The 27,751-nt window shown below is 29.1% G+C and overlaps 1 protein-coding gene and 1 long non-coding RNA gene across 2 annotated transcripts in view; both read left to right on the plus strand.

The window, feature by feature from the left end:
* The window catches only part of LOC110282368 (phosphatidylinositol N-acetylglucosaminyltransferase subunit A), a 28,832-nt gene extending 21,284 nt beyond the window's left edge, over positions 1-7,548 (plus strand). The window contains 3 exon segments of the mRNA XM_087152170.1: positions 1,731-1,914; positions 4,406-4,505; positions 7,351-7,548. Of these exon segments, the coding sequence (XP_087008296.1) occupies positions 1,731-1,914; positions 4,406-4,505; positions 7,351-7,380 (314 nt within the window). The 3' untranslated portion in view covers positions 7,381-7,548.
* A 3,136-nt stretch (positions 7,549-10,684) lies between these two features.
* LOC147816877 (uncharacterized) lies at positions 10,685-20,583 on the plus strand. The gene is made up of 2 exons (XR_015429395.1): positions 10,685-12,602; positions 20,393-20,583. It is a non-coding gene; the product is annotated as an uncharacterized LOC147816877 (long non-coding RNA).
* The last annotated feature ends 7,168 nt before the right edge of the window (positions 20,584-27,751 follow it).

Raw genomic sequence — 27,751 nt, forward strand, 5'->3', positions numbered from 1 at the left:
AAAAAGTGCTTAAAGGTGCTAATTTTTTATTTATGTTTTTAAAAGCTCTTAAAGGTAATTTTTTATTTGGGGTATGTTAAAAGATCTTAATTTTCTATCTTTTGAAAATAGATTTTTTTCTTTGCCGTGTCGATTGGCGTTCTAAATTACAAAAAATTCATGATTTTCACAATTTTCTCTGCAATATTTATCAGAATCCAGTTATTTTATCATGATTATGTAAAGTTTTTACAAATGTTTTTGAATTTTATTGATTTTATGTTTATAAATTAAGAACTCTGAATGATAGAAAAAAGTAATTTTTATTACATCACAGTGATTAAAATATTTCCGGAAAGTGATTAATAATAGTTTTGAGTGCTTAAAAAGTACTATAAAGGTGCTTATTATTGAAAAATCTGGCTATGTACCTACACAGACACAATAAAAGAAATTTTAAAAAATCACATTTATGAAATTATGTAAAAGTTTAAATCTATTTTTAAAAAAATCTATTTTTTATTAAAAAATCGATTTAACACCACTTATTGCTAAATATCAATGTAAATTTTTTAAAAAGACATATGCGTTAATTAACTACAAGAGTTTCGTACAGTGATTTACCAGCATTCCTAACATTTATATTTGATTTGACAATAATTGTAACTGCAGCAAAAAAGAAGCGGAAAAAGTGTACGAGGAGTTCCTTATATTTCTTTGTTGCTATCTATTTAAAATTTTTTGTGTGATACGTTTATCTAGTTTATTCTTTGTATAATTTTGTTAACAAAGTTTATTTTCAACTTCAATTATTACAAAGTGCAGAAAAAAACTTGGACAAAGTTATTATATCATAGAATAGAAATAACTCATTTCTTTCTAATTTGTGTGTTCATTTCTTTTTACTTTAATCATAAACTATTTTATATTGTATCTATTAGTTAACAGATTGTTGTTTTGGCTTTTTTACAGTCTGAAGCCAAAAATGTGCTATTTTAGAGTCGTTTAAGTGAAGAAAATGTGAAATGGGAAATCGTTTTTTTGCTCTATACACAAAAGTTTGGACTCTTTAAAGCAATTGCTTTGGCAGGGATAGGAGATAGACTTACAATCCATTGTTGAAAATTTCAATAAGCGTTTGCGCCTCTGTATCGTTGCAAAAGGTTGCCGCTCTGAAACCAATTAAATTAATTTATTAGTAAAAGTTTACTCTTGTTAATATTATTTGTTATATTTTGTTAATTTATTTATTTTTCATTAAGTTATATTGAAAGTTATTTGAGCAAATTTTTTTCTTGCGCCTTGTAGTAAAAGTGCTGTTTAACATAATTTATATGTATCGATTTGACTAAACTAAAACATTAATAATATTAATTTTACAGTTCTGCAATGATAAATCAATTACAACAGGAATTTATATTCCTGTTACTGGAATTTATAATTTTATTCCTGTTATAATAAATTTATACTTGCACTGTAAATTTGATTAAAGTCAGATGTGTTTGTTGCTTCCCTGAAATGTTATTAAAAATGTTGAATGCAAATAAATAAAAGATGAAAGAAATAATATGTACACAAAAAATATTTTATGACTGTTTTGCCAAAAAATTTATGATAAATATTTGTCGCTACTGGATCATAATCAAGAGTCTGTGACTTGTCTATATTATATAATTAAACTAGCATTCATTATCCATATTTTTATTTAAAAAGAAATATACATTATTTGAATGTCATGTTCCTTTGAACAGGTTTGATAAAAGGTTTGGAGTAAGCTATGGATGCTAGGATGAACAATAAAGTTGTCCCTAAAGATGTTGCCTATAAAAAACTATCAAAAATGTATAAGTGGGATGATGTTGCTTTCAGGGTCAAAAAGGTTTACCATCAAGTTACCAATGAGCCGGTTAATACCCTCTCTTGTCGATTGAAAAAGTAAGACTCAAAATATTATGTTTTTTAATCAAATAATCAAATGAAAGAACTAACTTTTTACTTTTTGTGAAGCATCGAGAATGAATTCCTAAACATTTTATTTTATATCATATTTACTTTATTCTTATTTTTTAAAAATTGGCCCTGTTTGATTAAAGAAAAAAATATTCTTTAATAAATAAAAAAGTGAATTTGGAGATATTATTTAAATTAATTTAAGTTGAATTATTGAATGAATATTGTGCTTTTTAAAATCACATTTATAAAATCTTTATTTATTTAATTTATTTAATCTTTATTAGATTATTTTAAAAAACGTAATTTATGCATGCACATTGTGAAAGCTTACATTTATGTAATTAAAAATCAGAAAGGTCAAAAGTGATCAACTTTTTAAAATCCTTTTTACATCTGTAGGACATAAAAAAATACATTTTTTATGCCTTATTCATGTAGAAAGGTTTAAAGAAATAAATAAAAGACTGGATTTAATGATTTAAATAATATTTTTTTGAAGTTGAATTATTGAAAGGATAATCAGGTTTTGAATGGTTTAAAGTTATGTCTTTTTTAGATTATTTAAACAAAAGACATAATGTTTGTTTAAGCTTAAGTGTACGTAAATAATACTCACTTGTATCGGAAAGGACAACATTGATTATTGTTTTTATGTATTTTCTACATCAACCCTATTAATAATATTATAAATTGTGCATAAGAAATAAAAACACACATTAGACACATAACACAAGAAAATATTTTACTAAGTTAATAACATTCTAAATTGACAGATCTTAATTAGTGATATAAAATAAGGAAAAATCTTATTCATAGCATTTAAAATTTACAAACATTAATTATTAACATCAAAGAAGAAAATATCTTATTGATCTTAAAATTAATAAATAATTATTTGTAGCTTGAAATGAGATATCTTACTAAATTCATAGCATTTAATATTTCTAATTTTTAAAGTATGAAATATTCTCATATATACCCAAAGAAAAAAAAAACCTCACCTTTTATATATTAAGTAAAGAATTCAAAATTTTAAATCAATCAAAAACAATAATACTTCCAATAAAAAAACACGCTTAGCAGCAGTGAATCCAAAAAAAAAAATTGAAACAAATGAGACAATGAAAAAAATTGGATAAATATGACAACCAAAGCTGACGTCTTCAGGGGGTACCAGCTGCGGAAGTCGTAAAAGCAAAACCTTTTCTATCAAGAGAGCAGGACAAAAGTCTAATATTGCCCTCTCTGTATCCTATTTTATACTAACCTTTTTTACTAACTTCATTTTATACTAACCTTTCATCTTTTATGCTAATTAATACTGACTCTAAATACAAAAGAACAAAAGCATATAATCTATTTTTAAAAAAAAGGAAAGATAAAAGCTTAATGTAATCAGCATGTCATGATACAAGAAATCGGCTTTTACGGCTAGTCTCCCAGTTGCTGTCAACATGCTAATATTAAAAATAAAATAAATTGTATGTTTATAATTTGTTCAAAATTGTTAGCCATCCGCTATAGTAAAAAAAATTTTGTTGTTGAAGGAAATACATTTTTATGCTGTTTAAATAAATAAAATTATATGTTTAATGAATTAAACGGCATAAAGGAATATGTTTTAATTTACGTCTGTCAGATATTTACGTTAATAAAGCAAATATATGTGGCCACCATATCTTCCTTCATACAAAAGCTATTGAGAAGCGTTTCTTTGCTATTTTAAATCTTTTGATTTATTCCTACATTTCAAATGGATGTGCCTTTAGGTGTCTACATACCTACCATTATTTAACTTCTTTCTATCTAACTATTGTACTCAACATGAATTATGTCAGAAACTGTAGCACACTATTATACTTTTTTTATTTCTACTTTAACTCTAATTTTTTAAATCTCTATTTTAGTCTTTTTTATTTCTATTTATGTGTAGTTGCTCATATCATGTTACGCTAAAAAAGACACTTTAGAAGTGTATGAATAAATCTTTTAATTTGTTCATACACTTCAAATGGATGTGCCTTTAGGTGTCTACATACCTATCATGGCCACTTATTTAACTTCTTTCCAGTATTTGGTAGACTTTTCCTCAAACATAATGAGTTTGTGACCAATACCAAGTAGTTTTTTCCATTTAATAGCCACTTTGCCAACTTTTTTTTATTGGATTAAGTTGAATTTTTAATAAAATCTGTATTCGAAACAATCTAGGGCTATAAAAAGTTAATTAAGCAATAAAAATATTATAAATATGTGACAATATTTAGTTGAACATACTAACTTTAAAGAACCTTCTTTCTGCATTGATGTACTTTTATCACAATTTCCAAAAAAAAAAAAAAAAAAAAAAAAAGACTGGTAAAAGTGACCGGTTGTTTATTTAATTGAAGTAGCCACTTTTTTTGTTGACTCGCCATGTGATGAGGGGTTATTTTCATGTCTAAACTAATGAGTCATGTCTTTCCTTTGACAGATTTTGGCTTCAAGGATATGTAGCTGGAGCTTTCTTTATGCTTCTACAAGCCATAGAACATTTAGTATATCTCTTCCTCTCATGGTATATACCAGAAGATGTAAGTAAACAACTCTTGGGTCCTCCACATATAAAATTTTCAAAAATGCTTTTAATTTTCAAACTTTCTTTTTCATATAACATATTAAATTTTGAAAGATTTAATATGTTACATTTTTGACCCACTTGAAAATTAATCTTTATTAAATAATATGGCTAAAATTGTCAAACCTCTTTTCCAAGGTTAAGCCAGGTCCAGCAATTCTCTTTCTTAGGTCTTATATCACGGTTCCCATGGGTCAGGGAAAACCTGGAATTGTCAGAAAATTTTATTTTGACTCTAAAAAGCAGTGAATAGTCAAGGAAAGTTTAATTTTTTTCTTACAAAAACCTGTAAAATTCCTAAATTAAACCTATATAAACCAGATGTTTTTATTGTAGGTAATTAAGGCACTGGGGGTGCATTGTTCTTGTTTTCCAATGGTGCCATCTATGGCAAATAATTCGACTTTTGCCGCACCCATAGGACGCACCTGTTTATAGGGCGGATCCATTCCTACATTCACAGATCATAATTTCGTACAGTCTCCAATCCAGTACCCCCAGATGTATAATTTTTGTTGTGGGAACATGGAGATTTTGTGACCCTACAATTGTAAGCATTAGCAATCAGTTATTGACTCTGCTGCATTTAGCAAGATATTCTCAATTTCAGGCTTCCTTTTTCACCCTCTGATATCAAACTGAAAAATCTCTTGATCTTTTTATAATGGCTAAAATAATCAAGAAAAGAGTGCTTTGTCAGAAACTGGTTATTTTATCATGATCATGTAAAGTATTTTGCATTTTGTTAATGTATATAATACTTAAAAATATTTCTTGAATGCTTAAAAAGTGCTTATTTTTTCTTAAAAGATTTGGCTACGCATCCTGATGAATAATTATTCAATAGTTAGCAATAATTAAGCAGTATATTTAAGGCCACCTTTTTAAACCAAGAAATTTCGACTTAGTTTGTGAAAATCCTATCATATGAACAAAAGCTATTATGAGCAATGTTTTTATGTTGTGCTTTGTACTTATCCTTATCTGTCATAACTAGGGTAGCTTTTTATTTTTCCAGGACTACTTTAATTCTTGAAAATAATATGTGAATTACATACCCAATTAGTATGATTCGAAATAACTCTTTCAGTTCTGACCTTCTTATTGTTTTTAATGGTTCCAACAGACAAACAAAAAATACAAATGTAAGGGGTTGTGAACTAATATTTAGCCAGAGAAAAAATAGAAATGTTTTTCGAATCATTATAAATTACTACTGAGGAAAACGGATGTACATAGCATTAAAACATGTTTAATTGCCGGTTGAAGGTGTTTTGAATAATAGTCTGTTTTCTTTAGCAATCAAGCAAGCTTTTATGGTTTAGTTTTGTACACCCTCTTTCATCAATAATTATTTCTAAAACGTTTTTTATTCCCTTCTTGTGTAAATATTAATTTGCGACCACTTATGTATGTGTGTACTTTTTTCTCTTCATTTTGATCAAGGATTCTAAAAATATACATAGAGGGCAGTCATAACAGAACACCCTGTAGTTTCTGCTTGAAATTTACCTATTTTGAAGGAAATTTTTCATCATTTGTTATATTTAATTTATCAAATTGAAAAAAATTTATGTTAACTAACTTTTAAGTGTACTTAAGAGAAATAATTCAATTTCTAATGTAACAAAGGCACATGACTATCTGGTTGTTTGTAAAACTTGTCGTGGTAGGCGGGGAAAAAAAGAGGAATGCCCAAGCTCTTATATTTTGACTCTTTACATTTATATGGTTTATTAATAGATATTGAGGTTTTTGCACAAATCATTAATCTTAAAAAATGTTTCTAATTGCATGGGGGAGATAGTAGAAAGGTCATTTTTGTCCTATCTGGCTATTTTGTTACCTGGCTAACCCTTCCGCCACATTAAACCAGATAGTCAAGAGCTTCCTCCCTATTGTATAATATTTTTTTTTATTTAATATTACCCAGTCGCGAAATTATTAGATGCAATATTAATACTAATTTTTATGTATTCATCATTGGATTCATTTAATTTTGAAAGAAAAATTTGTTACTTAGTGGTGGTCAATTTGAATCAATTGCTGTTTTATTTTAAATATTAAGTCATTCTGCACTTTAGACGATTCTGCACTTTAGACGATCAAAAAGTTGTTAATAAAACCATGTTTAATAACAGAAAATTAAAAAAATTTTACAAAATTTTTCTTCATCGATCTTTCTTTCAATGAATTTCTAAATTAAGATTTATAGGTATATGATAAATATATCAAGTTACTGTTATTCAGTTGTATCAGTATGTAAGGGATAATATATTGTATGTTAGTTGTTTGAATTGGCTAACCCCTGAATCTGTTTAGTACTCACCATCTGGTGGGGATAAAAATCGGTGGTGAATTTTTTAATCTGAACACAGCTCAGGGGGCATGTTTAAGAAGATGGACATAGCATTTAATTCCGTTTTAAAAATTTACCATTATTAAATAATTTTCTCCAAGTAGATATTCTTTTCGAGGGGCCGTTCTAAAGTATAAGTATTTATTAGTATTGGTTCTGTTTTAATAATCACGAAATATATCCTTATATTTTACATTACATGGAAAGGAAAACCACGAAAACATTCCACCGTCAGCATGGGGTCTCTATAACCAATGATCTGTCTTCCAATGGGTATTTTTAGCTGAGCCCATTTTCTTAAATACGCATTTAGACCTACTTCCATTATGTTTAAACATACTTTTTGAGCTGTGTCCAGATTAAAAAGCTCACTGGCAAACTGTTTTTTTATATTTTATTTGTAATGTTATGCCATAACTGATTTTGTTTTTAAATTTTTCAGGCAATTGATACAGCTTATCAGTTAATCTGATCTGATGTTGCTGTATAAACACTTGTGTGTCTACAGGTTCATCAGCAAAACAACATTTTATAGATATGAATTTTTGTAATATATTTTATGTTAAAACTTATTGATACTGTTAAACTATTTCATTGAATGTATTTGTAAAAAAAAAGGAATAAAAATTAAAGGTTTAAACTGCTTGTATTTTTTTTTAAAAAAAACTTTTAATAATTTTGATTCCTTGTTAAGTATAATATAAGCATGCCCATTTGAGATATTACTCTTATATTTTGTCAATTTTTTTTTTACTTTTGCACCTTGAGATTTATTTGCAACTGATTTCTAAGAGAAAAGGCAATTTATTTTCAGAAAATTTCTGGAGATTTAAATTTGTCAAAATACCCTAAAATCTGTAAATATTTTGTGTGGGCCTATTAGAAATTTTAATTATCATTGCATCCAGTTATTTTCGATCGCAACGCTCGAAAAAGCCATCTGGGAGGGGACAGGTTCATTTCTTGATCCTCCCCGCTTTCCTCTTGACAGTTGTATAGGAATGAACTACAATATTTTCCCCTTTCTTAATATTTTTTGTATAACTGTCAAAACTATCTCTTCCAGGCCTCTTTCTTTTAGAACTATGTCTAGTGTAGTTATTTAACTTAAAAGTTTTTAATCTATTTGAAAATCAAGATAGAAATTAACTTATATTTTCCTATGAGTCTCCACTCTCTAATGCAGAAGGCATGTGAAGTGTGGTAGAGATCAAGCAAATAAGAATAAAAGTGTGATTTTTTACTTTTATTATTCACACCTGCTTGGGTTGCCCCCCCCCCTTCACGTATTTGCTGCGGCTCATTTTTGCATCCGCTTACTAATACTAACTTTTAGCAAATTACTAACAACTAATTAATTATTTTGTTTACCTAAATAAAAAAAAAAATTATTCCTCGTAACCGACTAAGGAATTGAACTGTTTGCTTATGTTGTTACATGTTTGCATTATACCTGTTTTGTGCTGTCTTTTCTCTCTTCTTTTCTTTCACTGTTATCTAACTACTTAACTCACAAATTATGCAAAAATTGAAAAGGAATATATAGGAAAAAAAAAGAGAATTCTTCGATGGCTGCTCCACATTTCCTGTCACCTTTTTAAAAAAGTGAGACGGGACACCATCTATATATATACATATAAGTTTTCCCTAGCCTCTACCTAAACAGATGAGATGGGGAGATGGTTTTCGTAGAAAATTTTCATGAAGTCTTTATAAAATCATAACATTATAATAAAAATTGTTTTTAAGATTCTCAACTAATGAGATAATTTTGTGATATAAATAGTGTGCAATAGTTGCTGTAATATGCATATACAGTTTTTATGTAATGGAATATAGTGTCTTATAAATTCGAGTGTTCAATACAATTTTTCTTTTTGCATATCAGATCTAAAATTCTTAGATTTTGTGAAAAAGAAAAAAAAAATAGCGAAATTTTTTAAAATTAAATTTGTTTAAATTTTAGATGTGTTTACAGATTTCAAAATACATCCAAATTGCTCATGTTATTATTTGAGTAGTAGTAGTTCATTTACGTCGCACTAGAGCTGCACAATGGGCTGTTGGCGACGGCCTGGGAAACATCCCTGAGGATGATCTGAAGACAAGCTATCACAATTTTGTTCCTCTGCTGAGGGGATGGCACCCCTGCTTCGGTAGCCCAACGACCTGCACGCGAAGTCGAGCACTTTACGGTAGAACAGTTTAACAAGGATCCGTACCGACCATCCTCATGGCCTACGCAGGCTGATAAATTGGTCACCCACCCACTTACGGACCGCAACCAGTGATGCTTGACTTCGGTGTTTTACTGGGAACGAACAGTCCACTACAGGGCTTTTAAATATTAAGAAACTAGTACTTCATAGACATATGTGTTAATTAATAACAAGAGTTTCTTACAATGATTTACCAGTATTTCTAACATTCATCTTTGATATAACAATATTTGTAGCAGCAGTAAGAAAGAAGGGAGAGCAAACGTGTACGAGGGGTTCATTATGTTTCTTTGCTGCTATCTACTTAAAAGATTTTGTGTAATATGTTTGTCTAGTTTATTCTACATATAATTTTGTTTAGAAAGTTTATTTTCAACTTCAATTACTACAAGGTGCAGAAAAAAACTTGGATAAAGTTATTACATCATAGAATATAAGTAACTAATTTCTTTCTAATTTGTATGCTCATTTCTTTCCACTTTAATTATAAAATATTTTATATTATATCTATTAGTTAACATTTTGTTGTTTTGTCTTTTTTACTATCTGAAGCCGAAAATCTGCTATTTTGGTGTCGTTTAAGTGAAAAAAACGATAGAGTGAGATCCTTTGTTTGCTCTGTACACAAAAGCAATTGTTAATAGCTTTTTAAAGCAATTGTTTTGGTGGGAATAGAATGTAGACTTACGACCCATTGTTGAAAATTTCAATAAGTGTTTGCTCCTATGCATCATTGCTAAAGGTGGCCAATTCAATGGAATTTGAAATCAATTAAATTTATTTATTATTAAAAGTTTGCGCTTATTATTATTTGTTATATTTTGTTAATTTATTTATTTTTCATGAAGTTATATTGAAAATTATTTAAACAGATTTTTTTCCCCCTCACTTTGTAGTAAAAGTGTTTTACAACATATTTTATGTTTATCAATTTGACTAAACTAAAATACTAATAATGTTAATTTTACAGTTCTGCAATGATAAATTAATTATAATAAGAATTTATATGCCTGTTACTGGAATTTATAATCTGTTATAATAAATTAATATTCACACAGTAAATTTGCTAAAGTCAGATGTACTTGTTGCTTCCCTGATTTGTTACTAAAAATGTTGAATGCAAATTAATGAAAAATGAAAAAAATAATATGTGCACAGGAAATATTTTATGACTATTTTGCCAAAAAATGTACTGATAAATATTTGTTGTTGCTGGGCCATAATATAGAGTCTGTTATTATTCTTTATTGAGTAATTAAACTACCATTATCCATATTTTTATCTAGAAAGAAAAATACATTATTTGAATGTCATGTTCCTTTAAACAGGTTTGATAAAAGGTCTGGAGCAAGCTATGGATGCTAGGATAAACAATAAAGTAGTCCCTAAAGATGTTGCCTATAAAAAACTATCAAAAATGTATAAGTGGGATGATGTTGCTTTCAGGGTTAAAAATGTTTACCATCAAGTTACCAATGAGCCCATTAATACCCTCTCTTGTCGGTTGAAAAAGTAAGACTCGAAATATTATGTTTTTTAATCAAATGAAAGAATTAACTTTTTACTTTTTGGAAAGCATTAAGTATGAATTCCTAAACATTTTATTTTATATCATATTTACTTTATTCTTATTTTTTAAAAATTGGCCCTGTTTGATAAAAAACAAAACAAAATATTCTTTAATAAATAAAAAAATGAGTTTGGAGATAATGTATTTTTATTTAAATTAATTTAAGTAGAATTATTGAATGAATATTATGCTTTTTAAATTTATTTAACCTTTATCAGATTATTTTAAAAAACATAATTTATGCTTACACATTGTGAAAGCTTATATTTATGTAATTAAAAATCAGAAAGGTCAAAAGTGATCAACTTTTTTAAATCCTTTTTCCATCTGTAGGACATTAAAAAATGAGTTTTTTATGCTCTATACTTGTAGAAAGGTTTAAAGAAAGAAATAAAAGACTGGATTTAATGATTTAAATGATATTTTTTTAAAGTTGAATTATTGAAGGGATATCAGGTTTTGAATGGTTTAAAGTTATGTCTTTTTTAGATTATTTAAACAAAAGACATAATATTTGTTTAAGCTTAAATGTATATAAATAATACTCACTTGTATCGGCAAAGACAACATTGATTGATAGTTTTTATGTATTTTCTACATCAACCCTATTAATAATTTTATAAATTGTGCATAGGAAATTAAAACACACATTAGAAACATAAGACAAGAAAATATTTTACTAAGTTAATAACATTCTAAATTGACAGATCTTAATTAGTAATATAAAACAAGGAAAAATCTTATTCATAGCATTTAAAATTTACAAGTATTAATTAGTAACATCAAAGAAGAAAATATCTTGTTGATTTTAAAATTAATAAATAATTATTTGTAGCTTGAAATGAGATATCTTACTAAATTTATAGCATTTAAAATTTCTAATTTTTAAAGTATGAAATATTCTCATATATACCCGAAGAAAAAAACGCCGCACCTTTTATATAATAAGTAAAGAATTCAAAATTTTATAGCAATCAAAAACAATAATACTTCCAATGGAAAAACGCGTTTAGCAGCAGTGAATCCAAAAGGAATTGAAACAAATGAGACAATGAAAAAAATTGGATAAATATGACAACCAAAGCTGACGTTTTCAGGGGGTACCAGCTGCGGAAGACGTAAAAGCGGAACCTTTTCTATCGAGAGAGCAAGACAAAAGTCTGAAATTGCCCTCTCTGTACCCCATTTTATACTAATTAATTTCGACTCTAAATACAAACTCAAGAAAGAAGAAAAGCATATAATCTATTTTTAAAAAAATACGATAAAAGCTCAATGTAATCAGCATGTCATGATACAGGAAATCGGCTCTTGCGGCTTGTCTCCCAGTTGCTGTCAACATGCTAATATTAAAAATACAAAAATTGCATGTTTATAACGAGTTAAAAATTGTTAGCCATCTGCTATAGTAATAATTTTGTTGTTGTTGAGGGAAATACATTTTTATGCTGTTTAAATAAATAAAATTATATGTTTAATAAATTAAACGGCATAATGGAAGATGTTTTAATTTATGTCTGTCAGATATTTACGTTAGTAAAGCAAATATATGTGGCCAACATATCTTCCTCCATACAAAAGCTATTGAAAAGCATTTCTTTGCTATTTTAAATTTTTTGATTTATTCATACATTTCAAATGGATGTGCCTTTAGGTGTCTACATACCTACCATTATTTAACTTCTTTCTAACTAACTATTGTACTCAACATTCAGTATTATGAATGATGTCAGAAACTATAGCACACTATTACACTTTTTTTATTTCTATTTTAGTCTTTTTGAGTCATGTTTTTCTTTTCATAGATTTTGACTTCAAGGATACGTAGCTGGAGCTTTCTTTATGCTTCTACAAGCCATAGAACATTTAGTATATCTCTTCCTCTTATGGTATATACCAGAAGATGTAAGTAAATAACTGTTGAGTCTTCCACGTCTAAAATTTTCAAAAATGCTTTTAATTTTCAGACATACTTTTTCATATAACATATTAAATTTTGAAAGATTTAATAGATTACATTTTTGAGTCATTTGAAAATTTTTTTTCATTAAATAATATGACTAAAATTGTCAAACCTCTCCTTCAAGGTTGAGCCAGGTCCAGCAATTCTCTTTTTTAGGTCCAATCTCAGTCTTAAAAAAATATATCTTGGGGTTAGGGAAAACCTGGAATTGTCAGGAAATTTTATTTTGACTCTAAAAAGCAGTCAAGGAAAGTTAAATTTTTCCCTTACGAAAACCTGAAAAGTTCCTAAATTACGCCTATGTAAACCAGATGTTTTTGTCGTAAGTCGCACTGGGAGTGCATTGTTCTTGTTTTCCAGTGGTGCCATCTATGGCCAATAATTCGACTTCTGCCGCACCCATACGACGCACCTGTTTATAGGGGGGATCCATTCATGCATTCACTGATCACAATTTTGATCAGGCTCCAATCTAGTACCCCCAGAGGTATAATTTATTGTGGGAACATGGATGATTTTGTTTTCCGACAAATTTAACGTGCACCAGCCACCATTTATTACACGGGGATATAAACACGATAATAAGCTAATTTTAAATAACCAGTCTTAGAATTGTAAGCATTAGCAATCAGTTATTGACTCTGCTGCATTTTGAAAGATTTTCTCAATTTCAGGCTTCCTTTTCCACTCTCTGATATTAAAGTGAAAAATCTCTTGATCATTTTATAATGGCTAATATAATCAAGAAAAGAGTTCTTTGTCCGAAACTGGTTATTTTATCATGATCATGTGAAGCATTTGGAAATTATTTTGCATTTTGTTTATGTATATAGTGTTTAAAAAGAAAGTTGAGTGCTTAAAAAATGCTTGTTTTTTCTTGAAAGATTTGGCTACGCACCCTGATGAATAATTATTCAATAGTTAGCAATAATTAATTTGTATATTTGAGGCCACCTTTTTAAATCAAGACATTTCAACTTAGTTTGTGAAAATCCTATCATTTGAACAAAAGTTATTTAGAGTGATGTGTTTTTTATTTTGTGCTTTGTACTTAGCCTTATCTGTCATAACTGGGGTAGTTTTTTATTTTTCCAGGACTATTTTAATTCTTGAAAATATTATGTGAATTACGTACCCAATTAATATGATTCGAAATAACTCTTTCAGTTCTGACCTTCTTATTGTTTTTAATGGTTCCAACAGACAAAAAATTACAAAAGCAAGGGGTTGTGAACTAATATTTAGCCAGAGAAAAAATAAAAATGTTTTAGGAATCATACAAATTACTACAGAGGAAAGCGGGTGGACACAGCATTAAAACATGTTTAATTGCCGGTTGAAGATTGAAGGTGTTTCGAGTAATTGTCTGTTTTCTTCAGCAATCAAGCAAGTTTTTATGTTTTAGTTTTGTACACCCTCTTTCATCAATAGTTATTTCTAAAACGTTTTTTTTTTTTTTTTTAATTGTTGTGTAAGTATTAATTTGTGACCATTTTGAACAAGGATTCTAAAAATATATGAAGAGAGCAGTCATAACTGAACACCCTGTAGTTTCTGCATGAAAGTGACCTATTTTGAATGATTTGTTATAATTAATTTAACAAATTCAAAAAAAAAAATTTTATTTAAATAACTTTTAAATGTACTTTGGAGAAATAATTTGATTTCCAAAATGTTTTCCAATGTAAGGAAGGCACACGACTATCCGGCCGTTTGTAAAACTTGTCGTGGGAGGTGAAAAAAAAACAGGAATGCCTAAGTGGTTATATTTTGACTCTTCATATTGGTTCTTCAGTAAATATTAAGTTTTATGGTTTAGAGTATGGTTTATGTTTATTTATAAATGGATTATTAATAAATATTGAGTTTTTTTGCACAAATCATTTATTTTAAAAAGAGTTTTCAATTGCATGGGAGAGCTGGTAGAAAGGCCATCTTTGTCCTATCTGGCTATTTTGTTACCCAGCTAACACTTCCACCACTTTGAACCGGATAGTCAAGAGCTTCCTCCCTACTCTATAACATTTTTATGGCTGATTAAATTACCTGGAAATAAAAGAACTAAAAAATATTTTTATTTAATATTACCCAGTGCGAAATTATTAGATGCAATTTTGCTACAAATTTTTTTTTTCCCGCATCATTGCTTTTATTTAATTTTAAAAGAAAAATTTGTAATTTAGTAGTGTTCAATTTGAATAAACTGCTGTTTTATTTTAAATATTTAACATTTAGGTGACCCAGGTTCGAATCCCAGCAGTCGCTGATTGATACGAATTCTACGCCTGGCTCGCACCGACCACACTGATGTTATGAAATATCCTCAGTGGTAGACGGATCATGAGTTAAAATCCCCTTGCCATCGGGCTATCGATGGGAGGTTTTCGCGTTTTTCCTCACTCTGTAACAGCGTATGTGGTTTACTCTGATGTGATTTAGTCCCCATCGAAACGTCCTCCACGAACGAAAGTTTGAATCAAGAGTTCCCTTGTCTTCTGTTTTGAGTTCAAAATTACAAGGTTATGTAGTTAAGCATCGATAGTCGTAAACTCAGAATTGGATCGTCTAATCAAAGCGGTTATAAAATTAAATAGTCTCTTAAACTCTTGGATTCCATTTTGTACTTAAATTCCGTATCTTTAATGTTTTCACCTTTGAAGTACTACAAAACAGGCGGTATTCTTCTTATTGTTTGTAATGTTCATAAATCTTTGGCTAATTAAGACATTTAAAAAAGTTAAATATAAAAAATATAATATAATCGAGTTTAAATAATGTTACGACTTAATAGCATTTCTCTAATGCTGATTCCTGAAAAATACATATGTGTTTTCCAATATTTCTCTTTATATAAATTTAAATTCTAGAAATATGCAAGGGTATGAAACCTACTGATTATGTTTTAAAAAACTATGAGAATTATCCATAATTAGGAATAAAAATATATAATTTTACCTCTAAATTCCATCAATGACATATTTATTCTGTTTTTTGGCTGACTACCCATTTCCTTGTTATTCAATATAATATTTCTTCAAAGAATACAAAGCAATGTAATAATGTCTGGTAATTCTCATTTAATGGCACGCATCACTAAAGTACAACATAAACTTATCAGAGAAAGTATCTTATTTCACTCAAAAATAACCATTCTATGAAATTTAAAAAAGGAAAAAAAAAGGTCTTGCAAATAAACAGAAGGAAGAAGAGCATTTTATAGTCTCATAACTCGTTGAAGTTCACATTCGAGCAGTAATATATTAATTTAATCTCCTTAGAAGTCTGGTAATTTAACGGGATGCCACATTTCAAGGTAGGTGAACAACGAGTGCATATAGGGCCGTAGATAAATCGCCTAACAAATACCTCTCCCTACACATAAAGTCCTCGGAATGCGAAGAAAAAGTGAGCAACTTAAATAATGGCCAGGACTGTTAGTCAGAAATGAATTAAAAATAATGAGAAGGGAACAATACCTGCTCTAGTTCCGGCTAGAAAGTTTGCAACTGCTTACTACAGCTTATTCTGCGAGGCGATATTTTCAAACGGATAATTTTGTTTTCAATAAAAGAAGTAAATTACATAATTTCTGAGCTCAAATTCTTCCCGGCATTTGCTCTTTTTTTATTGAAAATCCTTGATTTTAGGGACGTTAAATTTCTGCTACAAGATCAAGGATGCTGATTTAGAATGAATTACTGACCATTGCCTAAATTGTTTTAAACGCCTTAGTTATGGAAATGTTTTCTAATCACTTGAATTAGTCCATGCTAATGACATTGGAACATTCACTAATTCGATGAATTTTTTTTTTTAAAAAAGGGAGATATTGTATCTCTATATTTTTTAAAATTCTTATTTATAACTGACTATCGTTCATGACTAGTTAATTATTGTAAATAAAAAAAAAAAGACTTTAGTTCATTATAAGCTGTGAATAACATTGTTTTAATGTCGAATATTTTCATAATACGAAAGCATAGAAATCGTTCACCAAAAACTATACTAACAAAATTAAAGGAAAAAATTTGAATAATAGTAACCCTACTAAAAGTAAGGTTTTTTCTCGCTTTAAATTTTTTTAAAACTTAAGTGGTAACTTTATTATGAAATTTGTTTGGAAGGGAAAGTTTACAAGAAATTGAACTAACAAAAACTTTGAATATTTGAATGTTTTAAAAAAAAGCAATAAAGTGGATTTTGTGGTAGAATAAACTGTTTAAAATAATAATGAAAACTATAAACGCTGAGAGGTGATGTTAAATTGATGATCTCTTCGTTAAAGCAGAACTTTTTGTCAAACATCAAGTAATACCAATAAATGTGATATAAGTCGTGAACGAAAGTCATTAAATAGCGTTTATCGAAGTACATAGAATTCTTATTAGAACTTGATAGCAGGGTTCGTGATTTTTTTTAAAAAAATCAAAAGAATCAGATTTTTTTGATTTTTATTCAAATACACTGTAAGAACTTTAATTTATGATTAAAAAAAATAATAAATGTTTAATTAAATTAACTTAATATTAAAACTATATTGTAACAATATTTTAGAAGCTCTGACTAAAATAATTTTTCATTATAATTCATGGCTTTGAATGCATAGCAACCATTTTGAAACAAATGCATGATTAAAATTTAAGGACTAGATGAAATAGAGAATTTTAAAGAATACTTCAGGGGTCTGTCTGGGTTTTTCTGAGAGGTACTTATTTTGTGAAAATTAAAATTATATTAAAAAATCAACACAAATATAGTAAAAATATGGATTTATTGTTTCTTATGAGACACAAAAATAAGATTTTAAGAAAAAGTATTTCGTGTGATTATTCTATCATTTTTCCTAAAGTTGAATTTGTAAAGGTACCGTTAAACGGTAGTAAAGTTGGCTTGGACAGACCCCTGTACTTTAACTATTAAAACAAAGTTTCAGTTAGCAAACCATAACTTTAATTTAAAATTGTGATTTCTTTTTTTTCTCTTGATTTTTAAAATGACAAAATAAATGTAGCACTGTGTTTATAAATGTTCATAAAATTCATCAAAAAATAAATAAATATTTAATCTATATATTTTTATATTAAAATATTCATTTTTAATTCTATATCAAAATAGATAAATTAGACTATAAAAAAAAATTAGAAAATCTATGTACTCATTTGAATTTTTTTCCACAAAATTTCTTTATATAAAATCAGATAATGTCAAAGATACTGTAAACATATTATGAGAGAAAAATACCAGTTAATAACCCTACTGCATCAAATAGACTTTGAAAGGGAAGAATGACACTATATTTGGAAAAAAAAACTCTGAATTCATCTGCCCCTTTTTTTTTCCTTTTTCTGTTTTTGGCATATTAGGGTAATTTCTTTTTAATATAACCTCAAGCTTCAGAAATATACATTTTTCACCAATAAAATATGATGTAGATTTTAATTCACGCTTTTTCATTCAAAAGGTAGAATTTTAATTAACATTATTTGTATTATTTTTTGAAAAAAAATCATGTTTATTAATTATTTTCTACAGCTATGCAAGTCTATATTAAGACAGCATTAAATGTTTACTTTAATCTGTACTTTCAATCTCAAGAATCAAAAGATTTTTAAAAATGTAATTTCAAATGTGTTGGATAGGTAAATTTAAGACAATGACTAACGTAATCAGAAAATTCCATTTCGTTTTTCGCATATGCTCGACAGTGACCTTCCTCGAGCTTCAAACTATCTGTATGCTAAGTTTCATTTGGATGATTTAGGAGTCTTTAAAGGACAGAGAGAACCATTCATTTTTATAGATCAGATAGATTCGCATAGATTAGGCAGTGGTAAATAAAATGAAGCAAGAAATTATTAGTCCCACCTTCTAATAAATTGGTAATAGAATAATTCGGAGGTGTGTTTTTTTTTTTCATTCTGAAAATGGCACTTATTTGGTTCTTCCACTAGGTTTTTGAATTAATGTAGCTAAAATAATTTCTTTTTTTTTACTTAATGTTATATGTTGTAATCTTCCGTGGCTTTACGTTATTGAAGTTTGTAATTCACACCAATGGAATAAAGGTAAAATGTATTTAGCATCTCTTGGCATCATGTGACCGATTCATGATAGTTAAAATTTACCACTATGAAGTGATTTTCTCAGGTGCATATCCCTTTCGAGGGGCCGTAAAACACTTCATTCTTAAGTATAGGTATAAAAACTGATTGGTGCAGTTTTAATAATGACCAAATATATCAATATATTTTATACATATATAAGTATATTTGGTACTTATTACATAACCCTTCAACATTTGAGTTAATACGTATTTGTAAGTGTCTAAAGCCGCCTTAATTAAAGAAGAAAAGAAAAAAAAACAGAATTTTATAAAGATTTCGGAGCATGACTCTATCTGACCTTTCATTTACTGTTAAAATAATTAAAAGTAGTGATGGAAAAAAGTTATTCTAAAATATTAATACACTATCTTAGCTACCACTGGATATTCTGAAACTACGGAAAAGTCGTTGCTTATCAAAACCAAATCGCCAGTTACCATAATACCTGCAGTACATATTATATATGAATTAAGCCTCATCTGTGAGTGACGATATTTTAATGTATACTTAAGCGAATTTCCCATTAATCTTTCTTTCATGGGCTTGGCTTTTTAGCACATAGCTTATTTTATATTATTTCAATTAATACACATTATCAATATTAAATTGAGCATTAGTGTCAATAATAATATGCAGGACGTAAACCACGCGTACTAACACGTAATGTTAATTAGGTATACTATAGCATACGTCACAGGTTGTGTTATTCCTACTAAATTTAACCCATGAACAGCATTTTCTGCGAGCCTAACTTCAAGCCACAAATAAACAAACAAAGTGTTTGATCGTTTAAATAGCTGCTCGCCAGATTTTATTGCATTATAAAGAAAAGTAATTGATATTCGATTTTTGATTAATAATTGATTTATGTGGATAGTGGCATAGAATTTAGCATTGCGTCATGGTAAATGTTATTCCTACTAAGTGAAAGTAGTTGTGTTTTTTTTTATATTATACCCAATTGAATTCGTCTGAAATAGCGAATATAAAATAATTCATTACGTGCAATTTTTGTTCAGACCGATTTAAAAGCTAGCAATTATCACTGATGTTATCTTTAAAATATGTGAAAATTGAATCGCTAAATTTAAAGCAATGGCTAACGCTTAACCTATCAGAAAATGCCATTTCGTTTTTCGCTCATCCTGCGAGAACGATTTGTCGCAGAATGTTCTAATGTTGACAGTGACCTTCCTCGTGCTTGAAACTGTCTGTATGGCAAATTTCATCGCTGTCTGTCGAATGGTTTAGGATTCTTTTTAAAGGACGCACACACTGACAGACACTCATTTATATAACTGGCGTTGAATGTAACCCGATTCTGAGTTAGTAACTATCAATTATGTACTACGTAACCTTCTAATTTTGAACTCATCCCAAAAAGTAAAGGAACTCTTGGATCAAGCATGGGGTCTCTAACCAATGATCCGTCTTCCACTGGGTATTTTTAGCTGGGCCCATTTTCTTAAATACGCATTTAGACCTGCGTCTAAATGCGTATTTAGACGCGTCTAAATGCTAGATGTTTAAACATATTTTTTGAGCTATGTCCAGATTAACTGGCAAACTGTTTTTATATTTTATTTGTAATGTTATGCCATAACTGATTTTGTTTTTGAATTTTTCAGACAATTGATATAGCTTATCAGTTAATCTGATGTTGCTATATAAACACTTGTGTGTCGACAGATTCATCAGCAAATCAACATTTTATAGGCATAAATTTTTGTAATATATTTTATGTTAAAACTTATTGATACTGTTAAACTATTTCATTGAATGTATTTGTAGAAAAAGGAATAAAAAATAAATGTTTAAACTGCTTGTCTTTCTTTTTTTTAAAAAAAACTTTTAATAATTTTGATTCCTTGTTAAGGTGCACGTCCATTTAAGATATTCCGATTATATTTTATAAATTTTTACTTACTTTTGCCACTTGAGATTTACTTGAAACTGATTTCTTAGTTCCATTTAGTTTATTAACTAAAAAGTTTTTAATCTATTTGAAAATCAAGATAGTCCAAGTCTCCACTCTCTAATGTAGAAAGCATGTGAACTGTGGCCATAGGTAAAAATCGAGCAAATAAGATAAAAATATGATTTTTTACCTTTTTTATTATTCACACCTGCTTGGGTTGCCCCCCCCCCTTCGTGGATTTACTGCGGCTCATTTTTGCATCAACTTACTAATACTAACTCTTAACAAATTACTAACCACTAATTAATTATTTTGTTAACCTAAATAAAAAAAAAAGATTCCTCGTAACCGACTAATGAATTGAACTGATTGCATTATACCTGTTTTGTGCTGTCCTTTCTTCTTTTCTTTCACTATTATCTAACTACTTAACTCACAAATAATGCCAAAATCGAAAAGGAATGTATAGAAGAAAAAAGGGATAGAATTCAAGGCTCGTCCTCGGCGGTCAAAAGTTCCCCGCGGACAACGAATTTCTCGAATCCGACGTCCGCGCGGACGGCCATTTACCCGTTAATGTTGGTGATACATTTTAAATTTTTGTTAACTTACAAGAGTCTAGCGTCTCACTTCTAAAATGACCTTTTAATCTAGAAATGCAGCAACATACTGCGCATGGTGGAATTGATGTTTTCTCTGTCTCCCGTACTGCAGCGGTTGAAAGGGACTTTTCAGCAATGAACTTACAAAAATAAATAAAAAATTACGTACTGGTCTTAAACAAGAAGCGTTAAAAGCAATTATGTACATCTACCTAAATGGAAAACCCCTTTCAGATTTTTGTGCAGAAACCTCTGTAAATCATTAGCTTGATTGTGGAACTGGCAAACGTCATATTTGATTCATTTAAAAAACGCAGTACCCTCGGATAAATTGACATTCCTGATAACTTGTCATTTAAATTATTTCATAAAAGAAATACTAGGTTCCTATTAGTAACCTAGTATTCCTTTTATTACTGTATATTGAATCCTAGTATTTGTAATCCTAGTAACTACTAATTCATTGTGCAATTTTTATAAACGTTTGTAATAAATAAGAGAAAATTATATTCTTATTTATTTAGAAGCGACGGGTTAGTTTCAAAGGAGGACGGGTAAAATTTTTGAGTTTTTTCCAGCCCTGATAGAATTCTTCGATGCCTGTCACCTTTTTTTATAAAAGTAAGACGGGACACCATCTTACATCACCCTAATGAGTTTTCCCTAAGCCTCTACCAAAACAGATGAGTTGGGGAGAAATGCAGACAAAGATGGTTTTCGTAGAAAATTTTCTTGAAGTCTTTATAAAATTGTAATTACAATAAACCTTAAAAATTGTTTTTAAGATTCTCAACTAATGAGATAATTTTGTGATATAAATCGTGTGCAATAGTCGCATATACAGTTTTTACGTAATGAAATATAGCGCCTTATAAATTCGAGTGTTTAATACGAATAATAGTATAATTCTTCTTGTATATCAGATCTAAATTTCTTAGGCTTCGTGAAAAAGAAAAAATTGCGAAATTTTTACATTAAATTTTAGATGCGTTTACAGATTTCAGAATACATCCGAATTGCTCATGTTATTATTTGAACTTTTATCTCAATGGTTAAAATATTATAGAATTTTGTGCTCTTTTATTTAATGTGTGCTTTTTAATTTAAATGTCACGTTTGCAATATGATGTTTTCATTTGATTTCCCTTTTAATCGAATTCTATCAAGAAAACACATTCCATCATAAAAAAAAGGTTTCCCTCCAGTATTGAAGAAATAAATATTTATAGAAAATTTTGAGAATGAGGGTATGAAACCGTAATTTTCTATTGGTATTTTAACCTGCTCTAATTTTATCAGTTTTCATAACTCTTTTAATCGATACTCGAATCTGTTATCATTTGAACAGTTTTCAAACTTACCCTGTTTTTATCAATACTCGAACCCGCTATAATTTGATCAGTTTTAAAAAATAAGTCTTCTGATCAATACTCTAACCCAGTGTTTCCAAAGTGTGGTACGCGTACCACTAGGGGTACGGGAACAATTTAGCGGGGGGTACGAGTTCTTATGCGAAATATCTTGCAACAAACGAAAATGTAAATTTTTTTTTTATTTAAGTACAAAGCTAGCCATGAAAATTTTCGATTACTTATTTTTCTATTGGCTATAGTGATTTTTAACTTTTACAGTAAAAAATACATTCTTTTTTTTTATTAGTGGTACACAGCGCTACGAAAAATTTAGAAAAAATTTACAAAAGTCATAAGTTTGGGAAACACTGCTCTAACCCACTATATTTCTATAGGTACTTGAACCTGCTAAAATTTGCTCATTTTTCAAAATAATTATCTTTTCATCATTACCCACTTCCTACATCTCGGTACTTGAGGAAGGTAGTGGGTTCGTGAATTGGTGGAAAAAAACTTGATTTGAAAAGTGATCGAATTATGGTCAGGTCACGTACCAAGAAGAATATAGTGGATTCGAGTATTCATGTAAAACATTTTATTTTTAAAAAAATGACCGCTATTATTATTTGAACTTTTATCGTTAAAGTAACGACACGGTTAAAGTAACGATGGAAACTAAATAGGTTTGAATATAGAATTAAGGATAATGTTTTGAAAACTTATGAATTAGGTTCCAGTATCGAATGAAATTTAGCGAATTCAAGTACTTATTTAAATAGAATGGGATAGTAGATTCGTTTACTAGACAGAAAACGGATCAAATATTAGTAGGTTCTTGTATCGATAGAAAGTCAATGGATTCATGTATTGAATTAAAATAACTGGTTTCTAAAATTGTTTTGATAAAAAGTGCGTTCGAGTATCAAATGAATTATAGTGAGTTCCAGTACTTTTCTAAAAAAAGAGTTCTATTAGACATAGTTCTTTTGAGTACCAAATATATATATATATTTTTAACGGTAGGTACCGAATTATAGTTCTTCACCTCGGAAAATGCCAGAAGTGTTCTCATTTAACGTTACTCAGTGGATACTGTGAACCTAAGTCGCGGATTCGTGCAACCGTACCTAAAAATGACCGAATTATAGCAGATTCGGGTATTGAATTAAAGATACTAGTTTTAAAAAGTGATCAATTAATCGCAGGTTAGAGTACCGATGTAAAGTTATTGGGTTCAAGTATTGATCGAAAGGGATTGGTTTTGAATACCGATAAACCCATAGTAGATTCGAGGTCGGACAAAAAAGACTGACACTGACTGCAATTGAAAATTGCTCAAATGATAGCAGGTTCGAGTACTGAAGAATATAATCGAATAACTAATAGGTTCCAGTACAATTAATTGCAGTTGCGAAGAAAATAAATGGGTTCGAGGATAGAATTATAGAGACTGAGTTCGAAAACTGATTTATAAATTAAATCGAATGAAATATAGCGATTATTATAGAATGGGATAGTGGATTCAAGTATTCGTCAATATGTTGATTTTTGAAAACTAATCAAATGATATTCGGTTCGTGTATCGAAAGTTAATGTGTAACTAAAAGTGATAAATTCGGTAGACAGATAGTGGATTTGAATTCGATCAAAAGAAACTGCATTTGAAAACTGATCAAATGATAGTAGGTTCGAGTACTGAAGTATTAAAATGGAAAAATTGGTTTCGAAATCTGAATTGCAGGTGTGACTACCGATAGAAGCATTGTGGGTTCGAGTAATTATAAAATAAAATTTGGTTTGATTAGAGAAAAATAGGTAGTAGGTTCTAGGATTGTTCAGAAGAGAGTTGTTCAACAAAAGTTTTAATGTTAGTGGTAACCGATTTAGTAAGTTCAAGCAGTGTGGTCAAAGCAGGGCCGGATTAACCTATAGGCACACTAGGCACGTGCCTAGGGCCTACGAAATTCAGGGGCCTACGAAAAACTTGGGAGAAAAAAATTTGTTGACAAAAATAATTTATCTTTAAAAACAACAAGTGTATTTTGCACAAAATTATGAAGATACAAATAAAAATATAATATTTTTCGGTAATAAATTATTTTGCATAATCTTATGATCTAATATAATACTTTTTTGCGATTTTTGGATTCAACGAAATCTTGTATTATGCTGTCGAATTCCAAACTACGCAAAATGTCATATTCAATAGACATAAGTGCGAGCGATGCCAAACGATCTTGATTCATTGTTGAACGCAAATAATTTTTTATCAATTTTTATCTGGAGAAAGATCTTTCTCCTTCTGCATTTGATCCAAGAATCGACAAATATATTCTTTATGCAATGTGAACGTTAGGAAAAGTATTCACAAGTTTATCTTTAATTTGAGCCTTCAACATTTCTTGTGCAGATTTATGTTCATAGAAATTTGAAAATAGTAAAAATTCATCTACAAAGTTTCCCCCTAAATCGGATGAGTAAATTTTCACCAAATTTTGAGCTTCTAGTTTAATCTCAGATTCTGACAAATTTTTGTGAACAAGAAAACCGAAATTATCGTACAAATCACTGTAAGCTTTACGCCTTTTAGTCATTTCAAAAATTAATACATCTAAAATTGCGTAATACGTTCCTGACAAAACGTGACTAACATTTTATGAAAATAGTATTAAATCATTTTTTTTCTATTAGTAAACATTTAACCTACCTTGCAAATTTATTTATTAATGTCAAAAGATTTACTTTTGACAATGTTAAATTCCTTCACTGAGTTATCATAGTAGTATCATGAAAACTATGAAGCTATTTGTAGTATAATTATTTCTTATAATTAATCTTACTATCAATTTCACTGTTTTCTTTGCTGGTTTGTTGTTGTATTGTTGACGTGAAGTGTTTACCTTTACATAGTTATCGATCGAACTAATCATAATGGTACGTATTATCGATACCAACTGCAATATCGGCAGTATGTCGGTTCGATAAACAAATTTGTAAATTAAAATCCATATTAATAAAAATGTTAAAAAAAATATGCAAGAAAATTTTAGCATATATTTTGAAAAGAGGGGAGGAGTGGGGGAAGGAGGGAAGGGCCCCGAAAACGGCTGTGCCTAGGGCCTACGAAAGGTATAATCCGGCTCTGGGTCAAAGGATATTGGTTTTTAAAAATTATCAAATTATATCAGGTTAAAGAACCTATAGAAAGTTAGTCGGTTCGAGTATTGGTCAGAAGACTTATCTCTTTTAGACACTCTCTTTTGACCAATACTTGATCCCACTATTTTTCTATCGGTACACGAACTTGCAATTATTTGATCAGTTTTCGTAAATCAATTGGCTAACCATCATTCAAACTCGCTATTTACCTTTAACCAGTCCCATTTGTTTTTAAATCTATGTTTCTATTAGTAATTGTTTCAGCAAAACTAATCTCGTTAATTCTATTCTAAAACTTATTTACTTTACTTTTGTACTTGAAAATCTATTCTGTGTCCATTACTTTACTCTAGGAACTTGACTATGCTATAATTTTGCATTACCGGACTCGAACTTACTAATTAAAATCTGTACTTCAAACTATTTTCATATATCATTAAATTATTTTCCGACCTCACTTTTTTTTAAAAATTATTATTTCAATCAAGTTTGGTTATCTAACCCGTTAATATTTGATGAGTTTTTAGAATCGAGTTGCCGCAAAAAGATTGTATACAGTGAAACCTGCTTTTGTGCGGTCCTTTTTTATGCGATTTTATTTTTGTGCGATTTTATTTCTCTGCGACTTTTTTTGTGCGATTTATTTTTATGCGGTATATGAATCTTAGAGGCGTTAGCACCAGTTTAATGTTTCCTATCAATGTGCATATACATGTTGTGAACGAACTCTGATTACGTGGTCTCCTTGACAACGATGTATCTGGACTTCGCGATGCTCTGTTTATTTTCTTTCATTAGTTCATTTATTATCGTCAACTCCATTTTCTGTTCTGTTTATAATTTAATCTGCGCTAAACAAGTTGAAGTAAATCAGTAAAAAATCGTCTGCTGTGTACTTAGTATTTTAAAATTAAACCGTTATTTTTATTTTGTAAATTCTCGTCTGCGCGTATCTCAAATACTATACGCTTCGTATTCAGAGTTTTATACACGATTCATGTGATTAAGTATTCATTTTGTAGTGAGATTAAAGGTAAATAAATTAATTACTTTTGTTTCTATTTATATGTAGTTTTTATGATTCTATTACAAGAGATAAAATATATGCAGAGATCCAGATTTCGAAAAAATTGGAAACGCATTTTCTTAAATTAGATACCAATGCGGAAAGACGCTTAAAATTCCTAAAGAGCTGAGATCATGCATGTCTCACTATCGTAACGTTTACAAGCAATTGAGCAGTCGACCGTCGTCACTAAAACTGATCACTGACTTTATGGTACCAAAAAACAAATCAATTGAAATCCTATCTTCAAGCGACGAAAGCGATTTTCAACCAATTCATTCCAAGAAGATGCGCGTTTTGGATTACGACGAGTAGCAGCAAACTATTTAATGTATAATTTGAGAATTTCTCCATGTATATGTACAATGAAGAATTAAATATTTTTACAATTTCTTTAGGTCTAATTTAATTAAATTGAAAGCATTCTCACATCAATTTCATGAATCATTGATGTATTTTCTGAGTCCGACTTTTTTTATGCGGTCCCTATCCACCACATAAAAAAAGTTTTAGGTTGTATATCGTACAAAGTTGTTATTATATGTAGGAATTTATAAAATTTTCGAATATTTTTTTTTGTACGATTTCTTTTATGCGGTCCCTATCCACCGCACAAAAACAGGTTTTACTTTACTCCAATATCATCCATGCAGTTATCTAATATACCCTCATTTGTTCAATACTTAAAACCTTAAAATTTTCATCGGGTATACTTATTTTGTTGCAGCTTACTTTTACAATTCTGTCTAAAAAAATAGATTTTAAATTGTGTAGCTTTTCAACAGAAAGTAACCGGGCTGAATGAGCTGCAGTTCACAGGATACGGCATACGAGCCTTGAACTCAATCATTAAATTTATTTAATATATTAAATTTATTTGGTGAGAAAAA

The sequence above is a fragment of the Parasteatoda tepidariorum genome, chromosome 1 (assembly GCF_982258835.1).
Source record: "Parasteatoda tepidariorum strain Cologne lab strain chromosome 1, Ptep-v5.0, whole genome shotgun sequence".
Taxonomy (NCBI): domain Eukaryota; kingdom Metazoa; phylum Arthropoda; class Arachnida; order Araneae; family Theridiidae; genus Parasteatoda; species Parasteatoda tepidariorum.